This window comes from Balaenoptera physalus (assembly GCF_965194825.1).
Source record: "Balaenoptera physalus genome assembly, chromosome: 3".
Taxonomy (NCBI): Eukaryota; Metazoa; Chordata; class Mammalia; order Artiodactyla; family Balaenopteridae; genus Balaenoptera; species Balaenoptera physalus.
In genome coordinates this window covers 49,700,729-49,727,360 of record NC_138890.1, presented here as the reverse complement: position 1 = coordinate 49,727,360, position 26,632 = coordinate 49,700,729, and the positions used below count along the sequence as shown (strand labels likewise).

General features: G+C 48.9%; 2 protein-coding genes and 1 long non-coding RNA gene across 15 annotated transcripts in view; 2 read left to right on the top strand and 1 right to left on the bottom strand.

Moving 5' to 3' along the window:
• FAT2 (FAT atypical cadherin 2) overlaps positions 1–24,316 on the bottom strand; it is an 87,026-nt gene extending 62,710 nt beyond the window's left edge. For 3 of the 7 annotated variants that reach the window (XM_082455641.1, XM_082455644.1, XM_082455642.1), the window contains exons 1-2: positions 24,183–24,309; positions 1,515–4,791 (exon numbers count right to left, since the gene is read on the bottom strand). In XM_082455641.1, the coding sequence (XP_082311767.1) occupies positions 1,515–4,770 (3,256 nt within the window). In that variant the 5' untranslated portion in view covers positions 4,771–4,791; positions 24,183–24,309. Of the gene's footprint in view, positions 1–1,514; positions 4,792–24,182 lie in introns of all 7 variants that reach the window. The other 4 variants (XM_082455647.1, XM_082455645.1, XM_082455643.1 and 1 more) reach the window with 4 other exon arrangements.
• SLC36A1 (solute carrier family 36 member 1) overlaps positions 1–26,632 on the top strand; it is a 286,800-nt gene that overhangs the window by 130,818 nt on the left and 129,350 nt on the right. The window lies entirely within an intron of this gene.
• LOC309657799 lies at positions 24,594–25,717 on the top strand. The gene is made up of 2 exons (XR_014261900.1): positions 24,594–24,710; positions 25,178–25,717. It is a non-coding gene; the product is annotated as an uncharacterized lncRNA (long non-coding RNA).

The following is a 26,632-nucleotide window of genomic DNA, read 5'->3' as shown; positions in this document are numbered from 1 at the left end:
ATGACTCGGGCATGTGGGCATATGCAGGGTTTCCAGAAGACCATGGTAGTTGACCTACTTTCTCCTGACTACTTCAAGCCAAGTCCAATTTATTCATTTCACATTCTCTAAGTGGGATTTCCTTACATTTGTCCTTAGACTGGTTCCTTCAAGTTTCAAGTCCTTATAGATACCATTTCAAGGGTAGGGGTTTGATAAATAAATTGCTGTTCCCCTCTCCTCATCTTCATGATTTTAGAGACTTGGCTTCATTCATTGGTTCACTCATCTACAAGTTGCTTATTATGAACTAGCACTGTTCTAGAAGTCGAGGGTCCAAGAGTGAGTAGAAGAGGCTTGTAGCCTAAGTTCTTATGGGTCACACTCAGCTGGAAAGACCCAGATGAGAAGGCAAAATCTGTACTCAGAGCCATAGCATCACAGAGCTGAAGGAACCTTACTCCTTTGACAGATGGGGAAACTGAGGCCCAGAGAAAGAGCATGACTTGACCAAGATCATGTAGCAAGTAAGCAGAAGAGCTGGGTCTAGAATTGACTCTCAATCTAATGCTCTTTCTACCACATCACCCTGCCCTCTACCCCGGAGAGAAATCATCCCATCAAGAAGGACCTACTTTTATTCACCTGGGATCTCTCCCAAGGTGTCTACCTCAGGACCTCACAAGTAGAGGGTGCCCAGTAAGTGTTTGCTGAATTGCATTTATTTTCTGTGGAGCTTCAGAGGAATAAATAAGTTGGTGCCACCTTTTTGGAGGACAATTTGGAAATATCTAGTAGCATTGATATTAATTATATATCTATGGATGATGGATATATGGATATATGGATATTATATATCTATTAATATTATCTTTTGACCCAAGAGCTCCATTTTTAAGAGTTTTTCCTGTAGAGACTCATTGCATATGAGTAAAAGTATATGAACAAATGCAGCCATTAAAAAAGAATGAAGAAGATTTATATGTACTGACATATAAGATATCCTGGTGACAAAATAAGTTTCAGAATTAGTATCTGTTGTACTATGTTTTCATAATAATAAAATGAAAAATGATAATATATCAGATGCAATGAGAAAAATTTAGAAGATTATAGGACAAATTTTTAATAGAGATTATATCTGGGGAGATGGGACACAGAGAAACATTCATTTTAAAATTATATATAAAAATTTTATAACTATGATACATTATTTTTATAAGCATATATATATATGTAATATATGGTTTTGTGTGTGTGTATATGTATACATGTGTGTGTGAGATGGTTGATTCAACTTAAATGGATATACATACATAAACCCACATATATATATATACATATATATACTATATATATCATATATATATATATATATATATAAATTAAAAATAAAATAAAAGGGACAGGAAGGAGTGTCCCTATTTATTGTTCTTTTTAGCCTATAGCCTGACTTCTCTCAAGACAGTGCCTGATTCCCTTAGGCCCATCCTCTCCCAGCACCTGGCCCTCCCATCCCATCCCACTCCCAGTACCTGTGTCTTGGTTGATGCTAAAGGCTGCAAGGTCGGTGCCAGCCCGCAGGAAGTACTGGAGCTCCCCGTCCAAGCCACTGTCCTCATCATGGGCAGCCACTGCCATCACTGAGGTTCCCGAGGGGCTGTTCTCCTGCACCTGGCCCTGGTACACAAAGGAGGCAAAGCGGGGAGGGTGGAGGTTCTCATTCACATCCAGGACGATCACCTCCAAGCGGCAGAGGGTCCTTCGGGCCAGGGGCTTCCCACTGTCGCTGGCCCACAGGCTCAGGTTATACCCAGCCCTCCTCTCAAAGTCCAGCTCTTTCTCCAGACTGAGTGCCCCCGTCATGAGATTCACGTGGAAGGTCCCATGGGCATCATCCAACAGGACATATCGTACTTCTCCCTCAGGGCCCAGGTCAGGATCAGAGGCATCCAGAAATGTTAGAATAGTCCCCGGAGGCAGATCCTCTGGGACCTTAAGGCTGCGGAGTTCTGTGATGCACTGGGGAGAGTTGTCATTGGCATCTTCCAATGTGACTATCAGGTCAGTGACAGAGAAGAGCTGATGACCCTTCCTGGGCTGGTCCCTGGCCTCCACCTTGAGTATATATTGAGGTTCTGATTCCCGGTCCAGGTGTCCTGTGACAACCAGTTCCCCAGTGAGGGGATGGAGGGAGAACTTCTCTGTGGGGCTTAGCAGGGTGTAGCGAACCCTCCCATTGTCCTCCGAGTCGGCATCTTTTGCTTTCAGCTCTGTAATTGTGGTTCCAACTTCTGTGTCCTCTGAGATGGTTACCTGGTACCCACCAGGAGGAAATCTGGGTGCATTATCATTCCAGTCTTCCACATTCACTGTCAGCAGCTTCCAGGAGGACTTCTGGGGAATGCCTAGGTCATACACCGTTACATTGAGGATGTAGAAACTGGTGGCTTCATAGTCCAAGGGAGCAGCTACAGTGAGCAGCCCTGTTTCCAGCTCAATGTCAAAGCAGCCGTCTTCGTTGCCATCTGCAATCGCATAGACCAGTTTGCCATTGAAGCCAGTATCAGGGTCGGTGGCTGCCAGGTGGGCCAGGGGGGTGTTGAGAGGAGCACGCTCAAGAATGTCAATGGACTGTGGGAAGTGGTCCTCAAACTGAGGGGTATGATGATTGATCTGATAGGCACTTAAGGAAGTGAAATCCTCATCAGTGGACTGCTGATTCTGAAGCCCAACAGAGTGCAGGATGGTCTGTGTGAAATGTGTCAATACCCCCGTTTTATCACACTTTACAGGGACCTCAGAATGAGGGTCCTTCACTACAGTAACATTCAAAGTCATGGGCGAGGCATAGTTTTTCCCATCTGAGGCTGTAATTTTCAGGGAATAGTTGATGGGTTGACCAGCAGTATGGTTCCTAAAGGGGCGTTTGAGGGATATCACTCCAGAGAAATGATTTAGATGAAAATACTCTAGTTCGTTGCCTGACACAAACTCATATTTTAGGTTCTGAAGCTCATCCACATCTATAGCTGACACGGTCATTACTGATTTTCCTACCGGCCAGTCTTCATGGATAGACCCAGTGCAATTGACTTCCTCAAACATAGGCTTGTTGTCATTCAAGTTCTTGAGCCTAAGGGAAACAGACACTTCTTTTTCCTGGCGAAATGGGGATCCGCAATCTGATGCCCATACCTGGAAGGTGTAAATTCTGTTCATGAGCTCGTAATCCATGGGTTTGGAGGTGGAGATGATCCCCAGGTAAGGGTCGATAGAAAAGGGCACAGAGTTTGGGCGAGCGATGGAGTAGGTGACATATCCATTCTCTCCGTGATCCTGGTCTGTGGCCGTAACAGTCAAAATGCTGGTGCCTGGAGGGATGTTCTCATCAAAGGTGCCATAGTAGGAGGACTTGTTGAACATGGGGGCGTGGTTGTTACAGTCCATGATGTCAATGACCACAGTGGTGGAGGCCAGGCCCAGTGAGGTTCTGATGTGTAGCTGGTACTGAGCTCGGTCATGGAAGTCCATGAGCTTTGTCGTGGTGATCAGCCCCGTGCGGGCATTCAGTTTAAACGCTGCACTCTCTGAGGATGGCTTTAGAACATACTTCAGGTTGGGGAAGGCGTGGGTTCCTTTCACCATCACCACACGGCTACCAGGAGGGGAACACTCACTAAGCTGCACTCTGTAAACAGCCTTCTTAAATTTGAGGGAAGCCAGTTTGGAAGGGGGTAGGTGAAAGCCCCTGATCTGGGAATAAGAAGAAGGTCTGCTCCCACCCCTGGCCTGCAGGCTGAGGTTGAATCCATGAGGGTGTTCCATCCAGTTGATGTCTTTGACGGAAACCAAACTGAACTCACCGCTCCGGGCGTAAGACTTGATGGCTTTGAAGTTCTTTCCAGGGTCACCACCAACAATTTCCAGTGAGTCCACATCACCACCTGAGCTCTTTGCATCTACCACCACCGTGGCATAGGTGGCATCGTTACTGCTCTCTGGTGTAGCCAAGACCACTGAGGCAATGGCCGGGAGCTTCCTGAGGGCAGGCTCCACATGGATGACCAAGGCTGCTAAGTTGCCAAATCCGTTGCCCTCTGAGATCTTCCGCATGCGGTCCACAGCCAGCACCTGCAGCTCATACTTCCCTCGCCAGGTGACGTTGAGCTTCCCAGCCAAGGTGACCACCCCGCTGGTGGGATGGATGGCAAACATCTCCGACCTTGTGTTAAAGGTGTAATAGAACTCGGCATTCTGGCCCAGGTCGGCATCCGTGGCGCTCACCTTGCAGATGGGGCTCTTGAGGGGCATGTCCTCAGAGATGGTGACTCGGTATGAAGGCGGGGAGAATAGGGGCTTCAGGTCATTCTGGTCCAGGATGTGGACCACCACGCGGGTCAGAGCTTCTAACTCCGAGGTCTTCTCCATGGCTTGGACAATGAGGGTGTAGCTATCTTGCACCTCCCTGTTCAGAAGCGCTGTGTTGCTGCTCTTTGTCCTTATTCTCAGAAAGCAGAAGTTGCCTACCACGTACTCCTCTGTTTTAAACACGTTGGCCACATCTCCAGAGATAATCCGGTACCTCACTGCCCACTGGGGGTCTGTGAGATAGATGCCCATTTTCTCAGGGCTCTCCACGTAGGTCTTGGGAGCAGAGTTTTCATAGATGGTCACATTATAAAGGGGGTGTGTGAAGCGCCAGGCTGAGGAGATGATCCCTTCTAGGGGTTTCTCACAAGTTGTACAATGGAGCAAGAAAATGGCAAACCCCAACAGGGCAATAATCATGATGGAAAACCTCCCGAAACCCTGGGCAGAAAAAGAAAGGGTACAAGTTAGGAAAGAAATGGTTCCTACTGCCGTGGTTCTTAACTGGGGTGGTTTTGCCCCTCAGGGGATATTTGGCAATGTCTGAAGGTATTTTTGGCTACCCCAGCTTGTGTGCAGGAGGTGCTACTGGCATTTAGTAGATAGAGGACGGGGTTGCTGCTAAACATCCTACAATGCACGGGACAGATCCCCACAGCAAAGTCAGTAGGGCTGAGATTGCGAAACCTTGTGTTTGAAGAATAACAGACTAGTTTAAGTGCTTTCTGAAGGGCATCCGGCAGATACAACACTGTCCTTACCACTTCCCTCCTTTTCCCAAAACCTTCATTGGCTCCCCAGTGATGGTGAAATCATTCTGACCAGGTACCCAAGCTTAGCAGTCTGGCCCTAAGTACTTCTGACAAGAACCCTCCATCAGGGCTCAGCTCCAGTTGAACTGAGCTGTGTCTGCATATGTAGGGGCTGCAGAAAAGCAAAGGGACCACGATCACAGGCCTGGCATCAGGCTGCTAGGCTGTCAGGCCTGACTCCACCACTTACTAACTGGGTGACTTTCTAGGCAGGCAATTTCACCTCTGTGAGACTCGATTTCCTCTTCTGTAGAATAGGAATAAGGATATTAACTACCTCATTGGATTGTTGTGAAAATCAAGTGAAATAACAAAGGTAAATGACCTAGCATAGTGCCTGGCACATAGTAAGTTTTAAGGTAATATTAGCTATTATTAGTCATAGGAATCTAAGTTTCATAAAGCGAAGGGACCTGCCCAGGGCCTTACAGCTAGATAGAAACAAAGCAAGAACTAGACCTGGAGTTCCTTGCATCACAGGCCAGGGCTGCTTCCCCCATCCCAGGCTTACCTACACCTGTCCCACCACAAGTCCCTTTGGACAGAGCCTGATTCTGACTCGCCTTGTAACCCTGAACAGAGAAAACCCCTCCCTTCCTGGAATGTCAGAGCTGAAATGGACCTGAGAGATGATGGAGCTCAGATCCCTCTTCTCATGCATAGATGGGGAAATAGAGCCCCAGGTGGGGGAGGGGTCTTGCCCCAAGTCCCAAGGTGGGTGGCCAGGTAAGAACCAGCCCCTGGATATTGTTGAACTAACCGTGAGTGAACGCTTCACCCTCTAAGACCTGCTGCTCTTCCCCATCCTCTCCCTTGCTGCTTCCCGAATGCCTCATCCCTGAACTCCAGCCTGGGTCAAAATGTGAGACTCATCAGAGCCAAGGATGGGGAGGGGGGACCGGGGAGGGCAGAGTTTGGTTGCCAAACCGGGTCTTCTAGAAGCAATGTGTGAGGCTGCGTACACCAGGCTGGTGGCCGGCCTGCCCTTGGGAGTCTTGACTCCGTGGAGTTCATGGCTACCAGCCAGATGTGCCAAGCATTCTTGGAGGAAACAGGCAAAACTTGTTTTTCCAGTTGCCTTGGTCTTCAAAGGCAAGGAAGAGTTAAACTTCCAGGGCAAGGGGGAAAGGGAGAGGCTTGGATCCTTGTCTTTCCAGAGTCCTGAGAGAACCAAATGCAGGTTCTTTAAGACTTCAGGGGTTGCATCCCAACATGGGAAGGAGGGTGGAGGCAGAAATGGAAAAGCCAACCTAACTTGGCCTCTGAAAGCCTGTGACAGAGAAGAATTTGAATAGGGCTCCTCCTTCCAGCCTCCCTACCACCATCCCTCGCTTGAGATCCTGTTGGTGGCGCCCTAAACCCAGCACCTCAGAAGAGAGGGGGCAGGATGGAGGTAGATTCTATGCTTAGGGTCCTAAAGCCAGGGACAGAAAAAGATGCAGTCTACTCCCCACCCTTACTGCCCCTTTGCTCTCACCCCTTGCTTGCCACTGCAGCCCATGAAGGACCCGGCCACAGGCAAAAGCCACACTCACCCATCCCTGACACAATCCCCTGCAAGCACAAGGGGACCCCTGAATCATTTGGACCCCACCCCTTCCCCCAGGATGGCATTGCTTTTGAAGTTGAAGACCCAGGGGAGATGAGTGCTTACCCCGGTCCCAGGTCCACACTCACTCCTTGGCCCGGCGAGCCCAGGGTGCGTGCAGCCTCCCAGCTCTGCCTGCCCTGCTTTGGGGAAAGCTTCCTGTTCACCAGGTCAGCACCCGTGGAGGGCAGGTCCCAACAAGACACTCTGCTCAGCAGCTGCAGGGGCGCCTTGAGAGCCGGAGTCCTTAAGATGAGCTGCAGGGAAGGGAGCAGGGATGGGGTCTCCCTGGGGGGCAATAAGATGCCAAAGGGGGTGCACCCTTGTGTAGGGGTTTGGTGCCCATGGCTTTGTTCAAGCCGTGGGACCCACAGACCTGGTGAGTGGTTTGCTGGGGGAAGGGCCTGTGTCTGATATTTGTTTCTAGCACCACACCTGGGCAGGTGAACAGGCTTACAGGGTGCAGGGGCACATGGGCTCCCTGGGCTACCCTCCCACCTCATGGCACCTAGGACCACTATTTTGAAACATCTTGTGAAAACATAGATCAGTTCTTATCACTTCCCTGCTTAAAATTTTCCAGTGGCTTCCCACAGCATTTAGATGAAAATCTGAACTTGTTATCATGGCCTGGAAGACTCCCCACCATCTGGGCCCTGCCTGCATCTCCAGTGATACCTCCCACCACTCTCCCCATTGTTCACCAAGCTGCAGCCATAAGGGCCTTCTTTCTCCTCTGCAAACATACTAAACTGGGATCTGCCTCAGGGCCTTTGCACTTGCTGTTTCCCTCTATTTAAGATTCTCCCATGGCTGGCTTCTTGTTATTATCCATTTCTCACCTCTAATGTCACCGCCTAACCCCCAGTTTGATGTAGCCTCCTTCCTAATGCCCTTCTATGTCACATCACTCCATTTTCTCTATGACACTTGTCACCTCCCAATATGTTCTTATTTATTTGTTTACTGTCTCCTGCCCTAGATGCTAGGCTCCATGAAGACAGGAGCTTTTTGATCTTATTCATGAACGAATTCCCAGTGCCTAGATCAGTGCCTGGTACATAACAGAGCTCAATAAATACTAATTGAAAAATGAAAGGATCTGGACTTAGGGAAATCAATGACGGATTGAAAGCTGAAAGAACATTTAGCGATCATTCCTTCCTTTTTGATGCTGGAAAATAAAGTCCCCAAAAAAGAAAGGGACTTGCCCAAAGTCACAGGGTGAGAACCAGAGCCAGGTTCTTTCCTCTCAACCATGCTGCCAGAAAGAGAAACTGTGTTCACCTGTAAATCCAACTGTTTGTGTTCAAGCCCAACTCCACCACTTGCTAACTGTATAACCTTGGGGAAGTTAACCTCTCTGAACCTCAGTTTCCTCATCTGTAAGATGGGGCTATTAACAGTACTGCTTTCCTGGGGTTTTATGAAGATGAAATACGATCATGTACATTAATATGCTTAGCATTGGTGCCTGGCCCATAGAAAAGCACTCAATAAATATTAGTCTCAAAGCAGAATCAAAGCCTGAGGTCGGGGTGAGGGTGGGGTAGACTGAACCCCCTGTAGAAGGCCCAGCCTGCGCCCCATTGGAGCAGGAATCCGCTGGTCCCTGGTCAAGTCTAAGCTTGCTGGCCCAGCCGCAGGCTCTGCTGGGAAGCTGCGAGCAGGCGCTTGTCTGGGGTGGGGCCTCATGCTCTTGGCTCCCCAGACTCAGAGAGAAATCTGCATGTGGGTGAATGTGCACATTTGCAAGAAAGCACACACACACACACACACACACACACACACACACTTAGGAGACAATTTTGAATAATTGTGTGGGTACGCTAATTGTGTGCGCCTGCTTGGCAGAATGCGTACTGTGTGAGTAAATAAACTGGTAACTGTGGGGCTTGCGTGTACACGGGTGTGAGCAAGTGCAGGTGTGGGGTTTCGTGAATGGACCCTTTTAGGACATATGTGTAAATCAAACTCTGTCTCCATGTAACTCCCAACCCCATTTCATGCATGGGGAAGGCAGCAGAAGGTGGTTCACAGCACAAAGCTTCTGGCTGTGTGACTTTGGGCAAGTGGCTTACCTTCTCTGATTCTTAGTTTCCTGACTTCATAATACCATTTTGAGAATGAAATGAGTTAATGTACATAAATGCTGAACATGGCGTGTGACACAATTTTTTAAAAATATTACGAAGTACTATTACTTTTTAGCAGCCAGCTCAGACTATTGATTGTTGAGTTTGTGGGTAATGAAAACTCTCAGATGTCTTTTCACGTCATCCCCAATCTGTTCTTGTGCAGGCTGATCTTCTGCAACTAAATGACATAGGATTTTAATGAGACTGTGATTCATTTCTCCTTGTGTTTCACTCACTGCCCCAGCATCCCAGAATCTTAATTCTAACGTTCAGAAACTTGGTGGTTGTAACATCCGTGTCTTTATCCGAGTCACTGATAAAAGTCTGAACACAACTGGCAGGATAAGTGCTCTGAGATCTATCCTCATTTTCTTGGTTAGTGATCTCAAATGCAATTCTGGAACGACTCATCTCACAATGTGGAGAGCTCCCCGTCACTGGGGGAATCCAAGCAGATTCTGTGTGGCCACCTGGGAAGGATATGCTACTCTAGCGGGATAGGTGCCCTTGGGGGAAAAAAGGAGAGCTCTAAAGTCCTTTCCATCTTATACAGGTAGGTTCTTCGGCTTGTGCAGGCCTATGGGATTTCCTCTGGCTGTGGATCAGGAAAATCATTCGCCGATGCCTATTCAGTGGTCAGTGTAGTAAGCTGACCTGGCTCTCAGGAGACCTAGGTCTAAAGTCACTTATTCCCGTGACTGGTCAAATCAGTCACCTAAGCCCTCTGGACCTCCTTCTTCATCTGTAAATGATGTGTGTATGTTGGGGGAAGGGGCGGGAATGGATCTGTGATTTCAGACCCCTCTATTGCTTTCAGGGGCAGAATCTCTTTTTTCCTGATGAAATTGTACTTGGAAACACAGACTATAAACAGATAAAAGCAGAGCTGCACTATTGAAGCAGGGCTCAAGGCCTAGGACCCTGCCCCCAGGTTTGTCCCTCACTCCCTTGGGAAGCACAGGTTTGAACAACTGGACTAAGAGCCCCTCCAGATCTGACAAGCGGGGGCTCTGCTATGCTAACGTCCTGTGTCCTGCCTACATGTTCTAAGCGGTGTGGTTGGATGTTCTGTGATTCTAATGCTCTGTGACCTGTATCCGTAATGGTCCACGTGCAGTGGCTCAGGCATTTTAGTTCTAGGAGCCTGTGACGCTGTCAGTAATTCAATCCCTTCCATGGGGAAGCAGATGTACTTGAAGGAATTCAAAGCCAAATCAAACTTCCACTAAAGAAGCTCCTACCTAATTTGTTCAAAATGCCAGGCTTTGTTTCTTTGTTTCTTTTTTTTTTTTAATTTATTTTTGGCTGCGTTGGGTCTTCATTGCAGCCTGTGGGCTTTCTCTAGTTGTGGCGAGCAAGGGCTACTCTTCGTTGCGGTGCACGGGCTTCTCATTGCAGTGGCTTTTCTTGGTGTGGAGCACGGGCTCTAGGCACACAGTCTTCAGTAGTTGCAGCATGCGGGCTCAGTAGCTGTGGCACACGGGCTTAGTTGCTCCACGGCATGTGGGTCTTCCTGGACCAGGGATCGAACCCGTGTCTCCTGCATTGGCAGGTAGATTCTTAACCACTGTGCCACCAGGGAAGTCCCCAGCCTTTGTTTCTGACGATGAAATTCCTCCCATCACCCAGGCACAGATCAGCAATGACATTCTCCCTCGTGGCCCAGCACCTTCCCTTTTCTTAGGCATGACACAGACATTAACTAATAGCCACAGAATACTCCTAGGAAACGCATCTGTCCTTTTACTCCCATTTCTCAGGTAAGACAAACTGAGGTTTACCTGGCACACCCAAGGCCACCCAGAAGGGGGTGGCTGTACTGATAACAGAGAGCCGGATATCCTGAAGCTGGGTGCTCTGGATTTCCTAGACTGAGGGGAGAAGCAATGAGGGAAGATATTTTTCAAAGTTTGGAGAGTCTTTCATGAAAGAAGGAGTCACTGGATTCATCCCTCTGGATTGGAGAAGGTCCATACTCTCCCCCAAAAATCTGAATGTGAATTTACCATGGGTTTGGGTGCCCTCAGCATTTATTTTCTGACCTCCTACCCCCATCCCCCATCTCTGTCCCAGGCATCCAGTGTTAGGGCTGGCTCCTATGGCTCTCAAGAAAGAATCCTAAATATATTCTGTTTATGACGAAGGCTGGGAAGTGGGGGAGGGTGGGACCAGGGAGCAGGAATTAGGAGGGATTGTGCCTTTGAGCCAGATTAAAACCGTAAGTGAAAGAATGTTGACATTCCAGGTACCTGCTTGTTAGGAAGTCTTTAGCTACTGAAATAATTTTTCTACTTAGTCTTTGGGAGCCATTGAAGGTTTTAGAGAAGAGGCAGGACCAGAGCAGAACTATATGCTAGGAAGAGTAATCTAACATCAGATCAAAAGGGGAATTTTCACATTCAAGATTCCCACTCTAGTGTGGACTGGGCTTGAACACCAGCTCTATTGGTTTAAGCCAACTGGAATTCAGGAATTGGTAGGAGGGACTGAATTACTTCTAAGAAACTTGGATGAACACTTGAGTCATGTGCTAGTTTGTAGGCAGCCACTGCTGGGTCCTCGTGTAACAAAAACAAATCAAAGAGCTGGGTACGAGCAGGAAAAGGACCAGAGGCTTGAGCCCTGGATGGGCCATGTGACCTTGGGAAGGCCACAGAACTTCTTCTGAGCCTCAATTTACCTGTCTGTAAAATGGAGATAATAATAGCTACTTCTACCTACTTCCCAGGGCTGGAGGAAAGACAGATAATATGATAGGAGAAAGCATAGGGAGGAAAGACGCAGAGTAACACCTTATTAGGACCAATAATGGCTTGGTAAAAGGCAGCTGGAACCACCAGTGGACTGAGAGGCAGTCTCAGGAGAACTGCTTGTAAAAGCCTGGAATTAAGGGGAAGAGAAATGACAGAAAAGGAAGTTCTCGCCTAGGGCATGGGTGAAAGAGAGCTGGGACTTGGGGTCCCCTTTTTTATCAGTATTCTGGTTATTATTATTGATGACAAAAATTATACTGTCTTACATCTGGATGGTAATCTATATGTTTTCAAAACACATCTGCATGCATTTTCTCAGTTGGTCTTCGGGGAGAAGACCCATTATTGGGTAGAATTAATAGTAAGAAAGTGGTCTCTAAAATCGGATACACCTGCTTTCAAATCCTACTCAACAGCTGTGTGACCTTGGGCAGTTATTTAACCTCTCTGGTCCCAGAAGAAGGGAAATGAGAGTAGCAGCTATCTCATGGAACTGTTGAGAAGTCTGCAAGAGTCAATGCATGGTACATTCCCAGCACAGGAAACACTCAGTGCCAGTTAGTTATTGTATCAACCTCATCCTTATTGTGACACTTATTATCACTCTCATTTTGTAAATGAGAAACTGAAGCTCAGATAATTGGAAGGCTCTTGCCTGGGTTTACCCATCTAGTAGGTGGTGGATTCAAGTACTGACCCAGAACAGGAATCCATATTCCAAGAAGAGAGACTCAGAGGGGGCTGGAGTGGCTGGGGCTGATTCTCTAGAGCAGCATTCTCCATCAGAACTTTCTACAATGATGGAAATGTTCTATGTCTGAGCTGTCCAGTGTGGGAGCCACTAGCCCATATATTCATCTTTATACCAATGTTGTCCTTAAATATAATTTCTAATTTTTTTCATGGAGGAAGGGGCCCACAAAACTAAGGTGACTAGGGCCCTTGAAAGTCAGAATGTGACCCTGGGGAGATAGACATTTAAAGGAAACACAGGGCTTCCAGGCACCTGGGCTTTAAAGAAGAAAAGAGACAAAGTGGGAGATGATGAGAAAGTGTTTTGTTATTGGACTTCCTCTGCCAAAGTCATTTATTCACTCGTTCATTCAATACTTCTTTTTTGAGGGCCTACCCTGTGAGGGCATTCCAGAACAGAGAATAGGACAGGTGAGGTCCCTGCTCTTGTGGGGATTGGATTCTAGTGGCAGAGAGGGAGATGATAAATAAAAAAATATACACTATCATCAGGTGATGAAAAGTGATATGAAGGAAAATCATGCAAGACAAGGTTAGAGAGTGATGGAGGGGGCGCTGTTTTTGAAAGGGCGGTCAGGGAAATCCTACGTGACAAGGTGACATTTGAGCAGAGGGAGGGCCACAAAGCCATCTTGAGAAAGAGTTCCAGGCAGAAGAAACAGGCAGTGCAAAGGCCCTGGGGCAGGAGCAAGGAGACCGCAGACAGACTAGAGGGAGCAAGGAGAGAGGGGTACCTGCAAGATCAGGGAGGTGGCCCAGGGCAATTCAACCCAAAGAAAAGACCTGTAGTGAGGTGGGATCCCATCACAGGATTTACATGATGGTTCTATAAGGAGCAGGAGAAGGGAGGGTCGTGCTGCTGGACATAAAATCTTAGAGCCCTTCAAGACCATCCCCTGTGGCCAAGGGGTGGTATACAAGCTGTCCAGCTGCAATTAGTTTTGTTGGGCCTGTAATACATTGTTTTGTTGTTTGACAGTTTTCTACTTAATTAGTTAACATATAAACATTGGGAAGCTTCACCCAAAAATCTAGATTCCAGCTTCTGTTGACCAAAGTGGAGGGCACTGTCTGTGTGCACCCATGGCACGGTTGGCTGGAGTTGAGTGATGGCTGCCCCCTTTAGATGGGGCCTGGGCTCTCTAGTCCCCCCTCCCCAAGCTCTCCCAGATGTGGAGGCCATTTCAGCTACCGTTTATCTCCAAGGTAGTTTTCTAATAGAAGAGACACACATCTGTACCTACACCTCTTTCCACACACTGGGCCTGCCTCACCCCTGAGGCTCCCGCCAGCTGTAGACATTTGAGTTTGGAGCCCCTGACACTCACTGAGCCCCAGAGAGAGCTATATGGGTTGCCTATATGGGTCCATGAGCTTTGCAGCTGGAGCTGAAAACTCCCTAAATCAGAGGGTGTCCCAGGATCAGAGGGCTTGGACGGAGGGCGAATCCTGCCCCACTTCTTCCAGGGCTCTCTGTCCAGAGAGGTTTGTAAGATCAAAACCAGCTCCAGTTCAGCAGGGCATTGAACCTATTTATCATTTAGAAGCTCTGGAGACAAAGCAAGAGGAGTAGAGCACCTCCTCTAAGTTCTGCGTTTGTGCCTTGGGATCCATCAGGGCACAGTGTGAACTCAGCCCTATGGAAGGCCAGGGGGAACCCTGGAGTCTCTCCTCCTGGTGGGGCAGCCTCTGGCCAGGCAGGGACCAGGAGGCCCCCTGTATGGGAGGAGCCTGCCCTGAAGGACTGGGTTTGGGGATGGCTCTCTGCAAGCCTGGAAGGTTGTGTTCTGACGTCAAGAGATAGACTCCCCCGGGGGACCGGAAAGCTCCTTTCAGAGGGTAGAACAGATTGCAGAGACCAGAATGTCCCTGCTGCATGGACTTCATCAGGCGGGGTCCTTCCTCTTCTGCATTCCTTGCAACTCTTTGATCCAATGAAATCCTGTGCCTTTCCAGGAACTATGGATGAGTTTTCAGATATCTAGACATCAAGTTCCAACAGGGTGACTTGGATCACTAACTGAACCTCTGAGCCTCTGTTTTCCTCATCTTTAAAAGAGAGATACTAACTGAACCCACCTCAGATAGTTCTGAAGTTTCGACTAGATGATTCATATTAAACAGTTAACACAGTGCATGATACCTAGCAACTGCTAAATAAATATTGGCTGTTATTTAAAAACGATCGTTATCATTATGGAAACTGGATTGAAACCCAGCTGCTGCCTTGAGCCCCGTGCCCATTCATTCCCCCCTTCGCCTTCTGAGGCAGCCCTGTGAAGTTCCCAAGCCTCCCTAGGGCACAGTTTACAAACTGCTAGGAGTCTGATCTCCATTTTGTAGAGATCGGAAAACTATGCCCCAAGAAGGGAAGTCCCATAGTGCCATGTACTAAGTCACATCACACGTTGGTGGCGCACCTGGAACCAGAACCCGGTCTCCCCATCCTGGGCGCTTTGCACTGGCCAAGTGGCTCCCTGCGACCTGGCTGCTCTCCCAACCTGGGGCTCCTCAGGAACCCACACAGGCAGGGCCTCCTACTCAGGAGAGTGCAGGGGAAGGAGCCAGCCTTCGGGGTCAGACCTGCCCCCCCATCCTGCCTCTGCTTTCGTCTGGGGGCCTGGCTTCCTCTCTCCGAGCCTCCGTTTCCCCATTTGTGAAATGGGGCTAGCAACGGTTACCTACTTGGAGGATTTAATGAGCTTATGCATGCAAAGCGTTTAGCACTCCTTTGGTGCCGAGGGGCCTCGGTAATATATCAGAGGGCCCGGGAGGGGGACTGAGCCGGAGACCCCTGAGCAAACCCCCCCATTTCATGGGGCCTCCACTTCTCCATTTGGGAATTGGGACTAGTCCCTGCTCTCCTGCCTTCCTGGGTAACCCTCCACTGAGCTGTTGTCAAATGAAGAAGGCGACATTTGGGGGAATAGGAAATGTTTACAGAGGCACAGGCCCTGGTCATAGCTGATGTTTACTGAACATTTACTATGCGCCAGGCCCTGTGGTATGCGCTTGGCATGCATTATCAGTTTGAAGCTGGCTTACAGCAACCCTGTAATTACCCTCATTTTGCAGAAGGGATAAATGAGACTCAGAGAGGTTACCTAAGCTCCAAGTTCACACAGCTAGTTTGCAACCAAAGCAGTATTAAAACTCAGATCACCTGGGTGTCTAACAGTTCCCTGGCCTGCCCCCTGCCGATGCCCACAGCCTGGAAAGAGCTCTTGGGAGGGGGAGAGTTTTATGATCCTTCCCCCACACCAGGGATCATATAACCGTATGTCCTCTCCCACCAGCAAACACAGATTCTCAGCAAAGCCTTCATCTCCAGTTCCATCACTTTCCCTCTGGCTGTCTGTCTCTTTCCCTCAGCCCAGCAGCACTGTCTGTCCATCCAAGTCCAGTCCTCTCTGAGCAGAACAGCTGAGGACAAAGCTGGCAAGTAGGCAGGCCTTGGCAGGTGAGGGGCTGGTTCTAGCAGTGGGGCAAGACAGGCAGCTCCCTCCGCTGTTGGCGGTCCTGCTGTGGAGCTGGCTGAACCTGAACCGTAGGGCCAGAGGCAAGAGAGGGGTTAGGGATGATTTGGGAGCATCAAGGTGCATACTAATGAGATGCAAATGAACCTCTGCCGGGGACTCCAGCTCAAGCCCAGAGTCCCACATTCAAGCCCCCTGGGCTCTGTCCACACCGGTTCCTCTTACCCATGGTAACTCTGTGCTCCACCCAGCCACTGGCGGACACAGAACTCACCAGAACTGCTGGGCCTGCTGTGTTCTCATCAGACAGGGCTGGCCATTGAATTGAACCAGGGGCTACATCTTGGGAATTCCTGAAGGGGGTGGGTATAGGGGTTAAAATACATAGTCCAAGCCCCACCCCAAATCTACTGAATCAAAACCCTTAGGGGTGGGGCTCAGGGATAGATGTTTAACAAGCTCCTGGGGTGATTTTCGTGACTGGTGTTTGGGATCCGCTGAAGGTGGTAATCGCTTTCTTTAGGATCCTGTGTTCTACCATGCCTTGTTGCAAAGTTGATGTCCCATATGTGGCCTTCTCCTGGCCCCAGTGGAGAGAGGCGGGTGGGGAAGTTAGGAAAAGACTGAAATCTCCTTGACTCTTTTAGGCTAGACAAGTGCTTCTCAAATGTCAGTGTGTTAAAAATCACAGCCTCATTCTTAAGAAGTTTGATTTCATAGGGCTGTGGTAGAACTCAGAGGGCGTGTTTGCCCCTGTAGATGGGGAACACTGGCTCCCGAGCAAAGCAGCCACAAGGTTATCTCTAAAGTCAAACAGAAGAGCAGACAGGAGAGGGAAACAACAGATCTGATTCCTGCGCCTTTCACCTGGAAGTCTCTGAGTCTGCAAATCTCTCCACTCAATAGCATCTCAAACCCCAGAAACAACTGTTTACCTTCTTGCGGACAGGTCTGTCCCAGATAGAGACACAGCCCCGTGAACCATGTTCCCCTTGCAATGAATAGAACTGAGCTAAAAATCAAAGGGTTCCAGCCACACACACATACCTCAAGGGCCCAATAATTCCACTCTTAGGCATTTACACAGTGGAAGTGTGTACATATGTTCATGAAAGATTCACACGAGAATGTTCAGAGCAGCACTATTTATAATAGCCCTCTGTTGGAAATAGCCTGAGTGTCCATCAAGAGCAGATGGCTAAGTAAATTGTGGCTTGGTCCTGCAGTGGAATACTATACATCAAAGAAAATGAAAGTATTGCTCTAGGCAACAACAGAGATGAATCTCCCTCACATAATGTGGGGTGAAAACAGCTATATACAAAAGAGTACATACTGTGCTATTCCAACTATATAAAGCTTTAAAACAGGCAAAACTCATCTATGGATTACATTAGGATAAAGTTACCCTTGGGCAGGGGAAGAGGGGTGGTTAGTAACTGGAAGGGACACAAAGAAGGTTTCTGGAATGGTGGTAATGTTCTGTTTCTTTATCTGGGAGCTGGTCAGTTTCTGGAAAGTTCATTGAGCTGCACACTTAGGATTTGTGCATTTTTCTGTATGCATATTATACTTAATTTAAAAGTTTTCTAAAAGTGCTAGTAAAGGACTTCAAAGAAGACTTTTAATAAAAGGAAAAGCATTTAAATAATAAAAGGGAATTCCAGGTGACTTCTGACTGTGGCACATTGCGTGGGATTTCATGGCTATGGGATCGTGGACTCTTCCTGTCCCAGGAACCAGGAAGGAGACAATTCTCAGAACCCAAGAGCGCGGGCGTCATGCCAGGTCCTACCAGGGCTGTGGAAAACCGATGCCTCAGCAGTTCCTGTCCCCACCCCCCCATGGCCCGCCCTCCCCAGAACCGCAAGGACAATGACAGCCCATTTTGCACTGGATTCCCAGGTTCAGCTGAGTTCGCATTCATTGGGGCTTGCTTCATGCAGCATTTTTCTGTCCTCAGAGCAGTTTTCTGGCCCATTTTCTTTTTTGATCCCCTCAAAGACCCTAAATGTAGAGCAAGAAGTATTTCCATTTTCTAGATGGGAAAGTAGAGGCACCGAGATGGGGGTCAAAAGACTTGTCCAAAGCTAGCAAGTGCTAGCAAGCGGCCCAGCCAGGACTCAAACACAAGGCTTCAGATACCAAATCCAACACTTCCTTGGCTACACTGCAGATGGTCTCTTCCCAGTAATAGCAATGCTGATTATAGCACCTATCAATTAGTGAGCACTTTCCCTGGGAATGTCTCAGAGCCTTCAATAACCCAAGGAGGTAGGTACTATCATATCATTTCCATTTTAACAAATGAAAAAACTGAAAAGTCAGAAAGTCCAAGTGCCTTGTCCAAGGTCAATGCCTAGTAAGTGTGGAGCATGGATTGGAAGAAATGGTCTGAGTTGAGTCGAAGCTCTGAACCGCCAGTCCAGTGGTTCCCAAACCCAGTTGGACCTCACCTGGAGTTCCCTTAGAGCTTGTAAAAATACAGATTCCCTGGCTCCACCGCCAGACCACACATTCCAGTGATGTAGACTCAGGATGGGGCTGAGAAATCTGTATTTTTAAAAACAGCCCTAGGCATTTGGGATGCTCAGCTCTAAACTGGCTGCCACTGAAATAAGACAGTAAAAGCAAGATAATTTAAAGGTAAAGCTTAATTTAGCAACTTCCAGATTAACTCACTGAACCTCTCTAATAATTAGAGTCCTCCTAACAATGGTACACAACCCCTCCAGAAGATATTTGAGAACAGCCCGACTGGCTGGATAATAGCTATGCTTAGGGTGGGGGGCAGTGACTGACAAGGGGCATCTGGAGGGCGTGTGAGGGGCGCTGGTGCTGGTGATGTCTGCTTTCTGCTCTGGTTCCTGGTTTGCCACCGTTTGCATTCACTTTGTAAAAATTCATCAAGCTATAACTTACAGTTGATACACCCTCTTTTTGAATGTTTACAAAAAGGAAAAAAAAAAGTCAGGCCAACCATCTGTCAGAGACACCGTAGAAGCAATCTTTACACAGAGTAGAGATTTATACAAGAAATCCAATAGAGTTCTTCTAATTACATGCTTCCAAGAGTTTGAGATTCTAGGATTTGAATTTTCCAAGATGCTGTGATTCTCTGAGTCAATTTCCAAGACTTCAGGAGCCCCCAAATCTGTAATAGTAGCTAACGTTTAGTGAGCTCTTGGCATGTGCTGACTGCTATGCTAAGAGTTTAAGAGCTTTGTATGGACCCACTCACAGCAGCTCTGTGAGGTATTGATAGATAACATTATCCAGCCCACAACCCTCAGAGAGGTGAAATGATGTGCCCAAGGTCACAGAGCTGGAAAGCGGCAAAGCCAGGACCATATCTCCAGCACCCTGGCTCCAGAGCTGGTGTGCCCAACCATGGTGCCATACTGGTATCAAGGTCTGCCGCTTCCCAAGGCTAAGTGTCTAAGCATCTCAGTGATGCATTTTGTGCCGTCTAGCCTTGCATTTGCTGGGAGGACCCAGAGGGAAGGGGATGCTGCAGGGACAGACAGCAGCTCTGATCTGGGACACGTGAGCACATGTGGGCCAACAGGCACATACATGCTGACGTTACCCCACAGCTGGCATGTACAATCCTGCTCAGCTGGCACCGAGGCCAACTGCTGTGGGCACTGGAGCTGAACGGGAACTGGGAACTGGAGAGTTCTCTGTTGTGGGCTCCCTGCCCTCAGCCAGGGGATGGGCAGCTGCCATTTACCTGCCACTCCAGGTCACCTTGCAGTGACCCACAAGTCTCAGGAATGGAGAAAGGCGGGCAGGGAAGGCATTTGTCTCTTCTGCAGGCTCCTAACTGGAAAACGCTTACGGCATCACCTCATTCAGGAGGTAGTTTGTCAATCAGTGGGTAATGGTGGACAGTCGGGCACTGTGATTGGCCAAGGGGGAGACAACAGGATATCATCACCTTCTGCTCTGACCCCTCCTTAAATTCTGGCTCCACCCCACAGCCACGCACAGCCTAGACACTCTTTGAATTAAACTTCTTCAACGTGGTCCTCCAATATTTACAAAACAAAAGCCATGCCCCTATGATGATTCCCTGAAATCCTAACGTTTTAAAGATGTATATCGAAATATTTTCAGATGCAATTATGTATATGAGATTTGTTTCAAAATAATCTGATCAGGGAAGAGTTGGTGGAGGTATAGGGGAAACAATTATTGAAGCTGAGTGATTTTTTTTTTAATACTCTTCTGCTTCCTTTTGGTATTTCTATAATTTCTCATTAATAAAAAATTATACATAAATTATATATATATATATATTTTTTTTAAAAAGTCATACTCCTTGGCCTGGCACACATGGCCTTCAGTGACCTGACCCCATCCTGCCTTTCAGAGCACATCTCCAAATGTTCCCCACCCAGCTGATAGTTTTCTGCACACACATGCCATTTTCTTTTAACTGCTGTGCTTTTGCATATGCTACTTTTTCTTTCTGAATTGCCTTTCCCACTTTTCTTTCTTTTTTTAAGCCTCATTCAGTCTTCAAAACTGATGTTCAGTCTCAGATTCTCCTAGAAGCCTTCCTCCTCCACCTTCATAACTGGGCTATCTATGTATGGCTCCTCGGGCCCCACTGCTAGCCCCAGTTTGCCTCTATTTTACCACCTACCTCGAGGTATTAAACCACCCACTTAGCTGCCTCTACCAGCTGTGAGTTTCTGGGGGCCTGACACATCGTAAGTGCTAAGTGTCTATTGAACTAAGGATCTGTTGAGAAAACAGAAGCTGTGCGACTGAAAGGAAGTGGCTTAGCTTTTCTGAGTCTCTATTCATGTCCACACTGAAAACAACAATAGCAACAACAAAAAGAAGTGGTAGAGGATCATGACTGCGGGCCCGCAGGGCGGTTGTGCAGAGTAGAAGAGAAGGTATATGTGACACAGTCTAACCTGGTGACAGGCACATCGAGGGGCTCAGTACATCAGAGTTCTCTTTTCAACCTTTAAATCCCATGTTCAGGGCTGCGCATTGACCCAGGACACCATTGCAAACTGGCTACTGACTTTAGGCAAATAATTCCAAATCTATGATTCCATCTGTAAAATGGAACCAGTAATTCTTGACGGGAGACTTCAGGGAACTCCTGAGCACCTTCCACTTGTACAGTTGCAGATTCTTGCTGACTCTCTGGCAATAGTGAGGGAATGGTGTGCAGGGGTGTGTGTGTGTGTGTGTGTGTGTGTGTGTGTTGATAGGTGTTAGGGGAGGGGTCTGATTGATGAGGTGTATGTCCCCTGTCCCCTGAAAGGCATCTTACAGTTTAGGGATCAATCTTGTTGTTGATCCCAAATTGCCTCCAGGGGGTATGGGGGCCATTCACTGGCCTCTGAGGCTGACCACCCACACAGGGAGCAGGACTGTCTCCTGAGCTGGGTGGGGCAAAGAGAGGAAAAGGAGGGTGAAAAGATCTGCGTCGTGGCCCTGCTTTCCCCACTCACTCACTGTGTGACCGCAGCCAAATTATCAGCCTTCTCTAAGGAAGCCTCCGTGTCTCTACCTGTCTGATTCAATGATCTCTAGGGACCCTTCCACTCTTATCTATGATGGGGTTGGACTAATGCTTAGTTCCTCTGAGCGACAGTTCTCATCTGTGAATTAGAAGTGAAGATTCATTCATTCTCTCAGCATATATGCAATGAGTTTCTTTTACGTGCCAGGTGCTGTGCTAGACACGGGTTCCAGAGCAGTGAGCAGCCCTTAGTAGGAGAGACCATATCAAACAAAATATACGCAAATAACTAATAATTACAATTGTGATCTGTCTTAGGAAGGAACACTTCAGGGTGCCGTGAGATGATCTCCACCCCAGGGGGAAGCGGAGAAGAGGCAAATAATTGATGACTGTGACCAGCATAAACAAGGCCCTGGCACTACATGCATTATCTCATTTAATTTTCACATCAATCTCTGAGAAAGGGACTATCGTTCGCCCCATTTTTTCAAATGAGGAGACTGAGGTTTAAAGAAGTTGAGGCCCAGGTCATACAACCGATAATATCCAGGATTTGGGCCCACACTCTTCATTTTAAACCTGTCTGGAAACCCCTATTGTAAATGTAAGCATTTAGTTCCATTAGTCACAGAAACAGTAACATTGAGCTTCTGAGTTAACTCAGCTTGTGCTGGGGACCCAGGAAGCATGGGAAGCTTTCAGGGGCTCTGCGCACACATTAGTGAAGGAACCCAAAAGGCAGGGCCCATCCGGCAGGTACAGGAAGGTCCCCAACTATGCCACCCCATCGTCCCTAGCACACACTGGTTTCCACTAAGGCTGCCCCACGTTCTCGCGTACTTGGCGAGAACAAGAAGGAAAACCGCCAGGCCGAGGTGAGTTCATTCATACCCGGGGAAGAGCGTGCAGGCAGCGGAGCGTGGCGGCCCAGCTCACAGAGGCCTGGGGCAGGGGGGCCTGGCAGCCCCTCCCAGTGGAAAGCACAGGCACAGCTGACATGTAGGGGCTGAAGAGTGTCAGTGTCTTTCTGGGTCTGGTTCTCTGAGTCCTTAAGGAGACCACTAAGAGTCATGGAAACAGGGGAGTTCTAGGGAAACCTTGATTCCCTCCAGTTCCTCCCCACTTTACAGATGAGGAAACTGAGACCCAGTGAGCTTGTGGATGACAAGGCCTCACTGTTTCGCTCCACCACCCTGGCCAACTCTTGGACTCAGCCCCTTCCTGCCAGAAGTGTAACCTGTGCTCCGTGGAGAGCCCTGGGGCAAACCCGAGCTTGCCTCTTCCTGAACCAGGGTGGTGAGTTCCAAAGCTTCCTCACCTGCAAAATGCAATCATTCCTGCTCTGCCTACCCAGCAGCCTTGTTGGGGTCAATCGATTAAGAATGGATCTTACAGGGAACTCTATTCGGTGCTCTGTAATGACCTATATGGGAACGGAGTCTAGAAGAGAGTGGATATATGTATATGTATGCCTGATGCACTTTGCTGTACAGCAGAAACTAACACAACATTGTAAAGCAACTGTACTCCAATAAAAAAATTAATTAAAAAAAAGAACAGATCTTAACAATAATCCAACCACCGTTATTGAAAACGTAAGGAAATAGGTAGGCCCAGAGCAGTATGAAACTCTTTCAGGCCACACCGCCTTTGAGTTACAGGGATGTGAATAATGAAATTCTCTTTTCCCCCTGCCTGCTTTGAACACCCAACATTTTCAAATGACCGTGTATCCTCAGCCCCATCCCCAAACACAGGAAGCATCCAGTGGGTATCAGCTGGGATAAAAACTGTTAGTTGATTCTGCGTGGAGGGCACTGCTCACCTGCCCAGGCTCCGCACCCCCATTTTAAAAGGAGCTGAAGGATTGGAAATGCTGCGTTCTGAGCCTGCTTCTCTACCTCCCTGCTCTCCTGAGCCCAGGCCTTGCCCCTGAGTGCTGTGCGCCTGGGGACAGAGGCAGCCTTTCTGAGCCCTTAGCAAACCTCAGCATGGCCTGCTGCTTCCCACATTGGGGCAAATAGCACCCGCCCACCCCCCCCAAGTGGAGGGCTGAACTCTGGCCCGGTGGCTCTGTTCAGTGTTCCACTCTAGCTCTCCTTCCCCCACAGATGTGCGTCAGATTCCTGCTTCCCCCAAGAGCTGCTCCCACTCCCCACACCCACCCCAGGGCTGCCCTTGGCCTCTGAGACTCGCCGCCTTTCGCAGCCCTCGGAGACAGCGAGCAGCCCCATCCGATAGCCAGGAAAGCTGAGGTTCTAATCTGGGTGCCTCTAAAGAGTCGCACGAGAGCCAGAGCCAGCCAGGTTGTCTGACTCTCCCTCGGGCCCTCCCCCCCTCCCTCCCCCTCACCAGGTGGCTTTGTCTGTTTTAGGGACCCCGTGCCTCCTGGACACACAGGAGAACTCAGCACCTCTCAGTTCCCTGGCCCCAGCCCTTCCTCCTAAAATCAAGGAGGAAATTGTCTCCACATCCCCTTGAAGGCTCAGCCCCAGAAAGCCCGAGCAGGGGATTTCATTCTTCCAAGAAAAGGAGCCCAACTTTCCATACATGCAAATATGACCTGGCTCCTCCCGAAGATCAAAGCCCTAGCCTTGTCCATTCCTGGGCCCCAATCCCCAGCCCCCAGGCTCGGGCTGGCTTCATTCAGTGTACCTAGGTGACCAGGACCCAGGTGTCCTTGTCCTACCCCTGCTGTGCCTGCCCCAGCCACCTCCTGGTTCTGTCGCCACCTTCCAGGAGCCCCTGCTCAGGGGACCAGAATGGATGAACTTTGCAACTCCCACCCCCTAACTTCCCATCCTCCAGCAGTTCTTACCTGTGCCCTTCAGGTGGGGGAGGGTGCCCCGGGGTGGGCTGCTGGTCTGGAGCCCCTTTCACAAGCCCCAGGCTGACAAGCTCGGGAGGGAGGCGCAGAGCCTCAGAGCAGGAAGGCGCACACTCGAAGAGGCTGCTGAGAAAGTTGGAGTAGGTGTGTCCCAGCCCAGGAGGAGGAGGAGGAAAAAGGAGGTGGGAGAATTGAGGCGGATCATCCCCTCCTGCCAGCTCTGGAGTGGAGGGAGGGAGCCAACTGGGTTGTGGCCCAGAACTCACGGTGGGGAATCAAGTTATGGAAAATGACGGCTGGAGAGTTGCTGAGAAATCGGGACCATCTCCACCTCCCTTCTCGGTTTTACAGAGGGATAAACTGAGGCCCTGGACAGGTTGTACTTGCCTGAGGACACAGAGAGACCACGAGGCACTGGGAAAGGACCCAGGTCGCTCAGCTCTCCGGCCAACGTTCTCTCCTCTCTCCTCCCCACGCTGCAGATCTGGATGAACGACCACAGTCACCCCTCCCCGCAAGGTCTGGTTAATAACTCGCTACCTCCTGAGGTTGTTATGAGGATTAAATGAGATAACGGTTGAGGGAAGGCACTTGGCAGAGAAAGTCCCCCATAAAAGGTAATTCTTCTTCTCATTGTTATTAGCTGTGCCTTCCTCAGTAAGTGACTTAACCTCTCTGAGCTCTGGTTTCCCCAGCTGTGAAATGGGGGTAACAGGAATCCCTACTGCATAAGGTTGTGCAGAATCGTGAGACAGATAATGTGTGTAAAGTGCAAAGCACAGTGCCTGGCATCTCTTTTCCAGGTACTGTACTGGGCACTGGTGACATAGAGGTAAATGAAATAGTTCCTGCCCCACAGAGCTGAAAATGGCTCTGTTACCATCCTGTTCAATCCCCCCGCTCTCCCCCGGCCCCCAGACTTAACAACCCCTCTGCAGCTTCCCTGGCAAATAAATGAGTCTTTGCTTGCGTACCTCTACTTACAGGGAGCTCACTACCTCTTCCAGCAGTCAGTTCTGACTCAGCAGTTCTACCTGATGTTCAGCTGAGCAGCAGCCCTTGAACAAGAAGGTTAATAAACAAGAAGTCTACATATCTTTATTATTACTATTATTATAACTATATGACTCAAGGCAAATGATGTCAGCTTGCTGTCTCTATTTCCTCATTTGTTAAATGGGCTCAAAACTGCTGGGGCCACTCAGAACAGATCTATTTCCTCTGCCATGTGACAAAACCTAAGGCTAGGACTTGGTTTTCTAGAAGTTCAGTCTGGACCCTATGGCTAAGTGGAAGCATTAAGGTTCTGGTCTTGTTTATGGAAGAGTAGTGAGGCTCTTGGTGGTTTCCCAGCCCTCAGGAGATATCCATTCATGGAGTGGCTGCAGCCACTGTGGGCCATGCCCTCAGGGATCTGTCACCGTCGTCAGGGATGACCACAGGTGTCGAGCAGCTTCCACGTGTTGCCCAAGACATCTAGAGGGGCCCCCTAACAGGAAGAGTCTCCCAGGCGTCCCTCCTACAAGCTGCATGAGAGGCCTAGGGGTTTACAGCATGAGGGGGACTGCTGCGATCAACGCCAGTGGGAAGGCTAAGCTGGGCAATTATCCACTTGGCTGATTGCCACCCAAGTCTCCGAGTCTGGGCCGATTAGGCATTAACCCGAGGAAGGTGGCTGTGCGGCCCCTTTGGCTAGTCATGTGTGACTATCTGCCTTTGGGCTCCCCATCCTGGCCAAGGCTGGCCTCCAGCCTGTCCAGTGCAGGGATGTCTGCAGCCTGGGGGTAAGAGGGCGATGAGGATTGAGGTGGGTCGCAGAACCGCAGAACGCTGCTGACATCCGTCCCCTCCTCCCCAGTTCCTCCACCACTCCTGCCCCAGGCCCTGATTCCCCACTCTGCGGGTCCCAGAACCTAACTGGGCGGACTTCTGGCCTCCAGTCCCCCAGGGAAATTGCACTCCTCACTGACCCCCAAGCATGCTTGCAACTTCTCACTCCTGAGGCCCTGCTCACAGCTTCCTGGACATCAAAAATGGTACCTGTTCATCTTGGTACAGCCCATATGCCAGCTCCCCTCTGTGAGCTCCCCCAGACCATGGCCCTGACCTGAGTGAGAAGTAATAATAATAATAATAGCAGCTAATCTTTATGTCAGGCGCTCATCTCAGCACTCTGCGGGGATTATCTCGTTTCTCTGAACGCCACCACAATGGATTAAGCGCTGTTATCATTCTCTAGTTTTCAGATGAAGAAACTGAAGCTCAGAAAAGCTTTAATTACTTGCCCAAGGTCACTGGTCTAGACTAAGCTAAGATGCAAGCCCTGCTCTGTCTGGACCCTCTTTTTTTTTTTTTAATTAATTTATTTAATTTATGTATTTTTGGCTGCATTGGGTCTTCGTTGCTGTGCGTGTGCTTTCTCTAGTTGCGGCGAGCGGGGG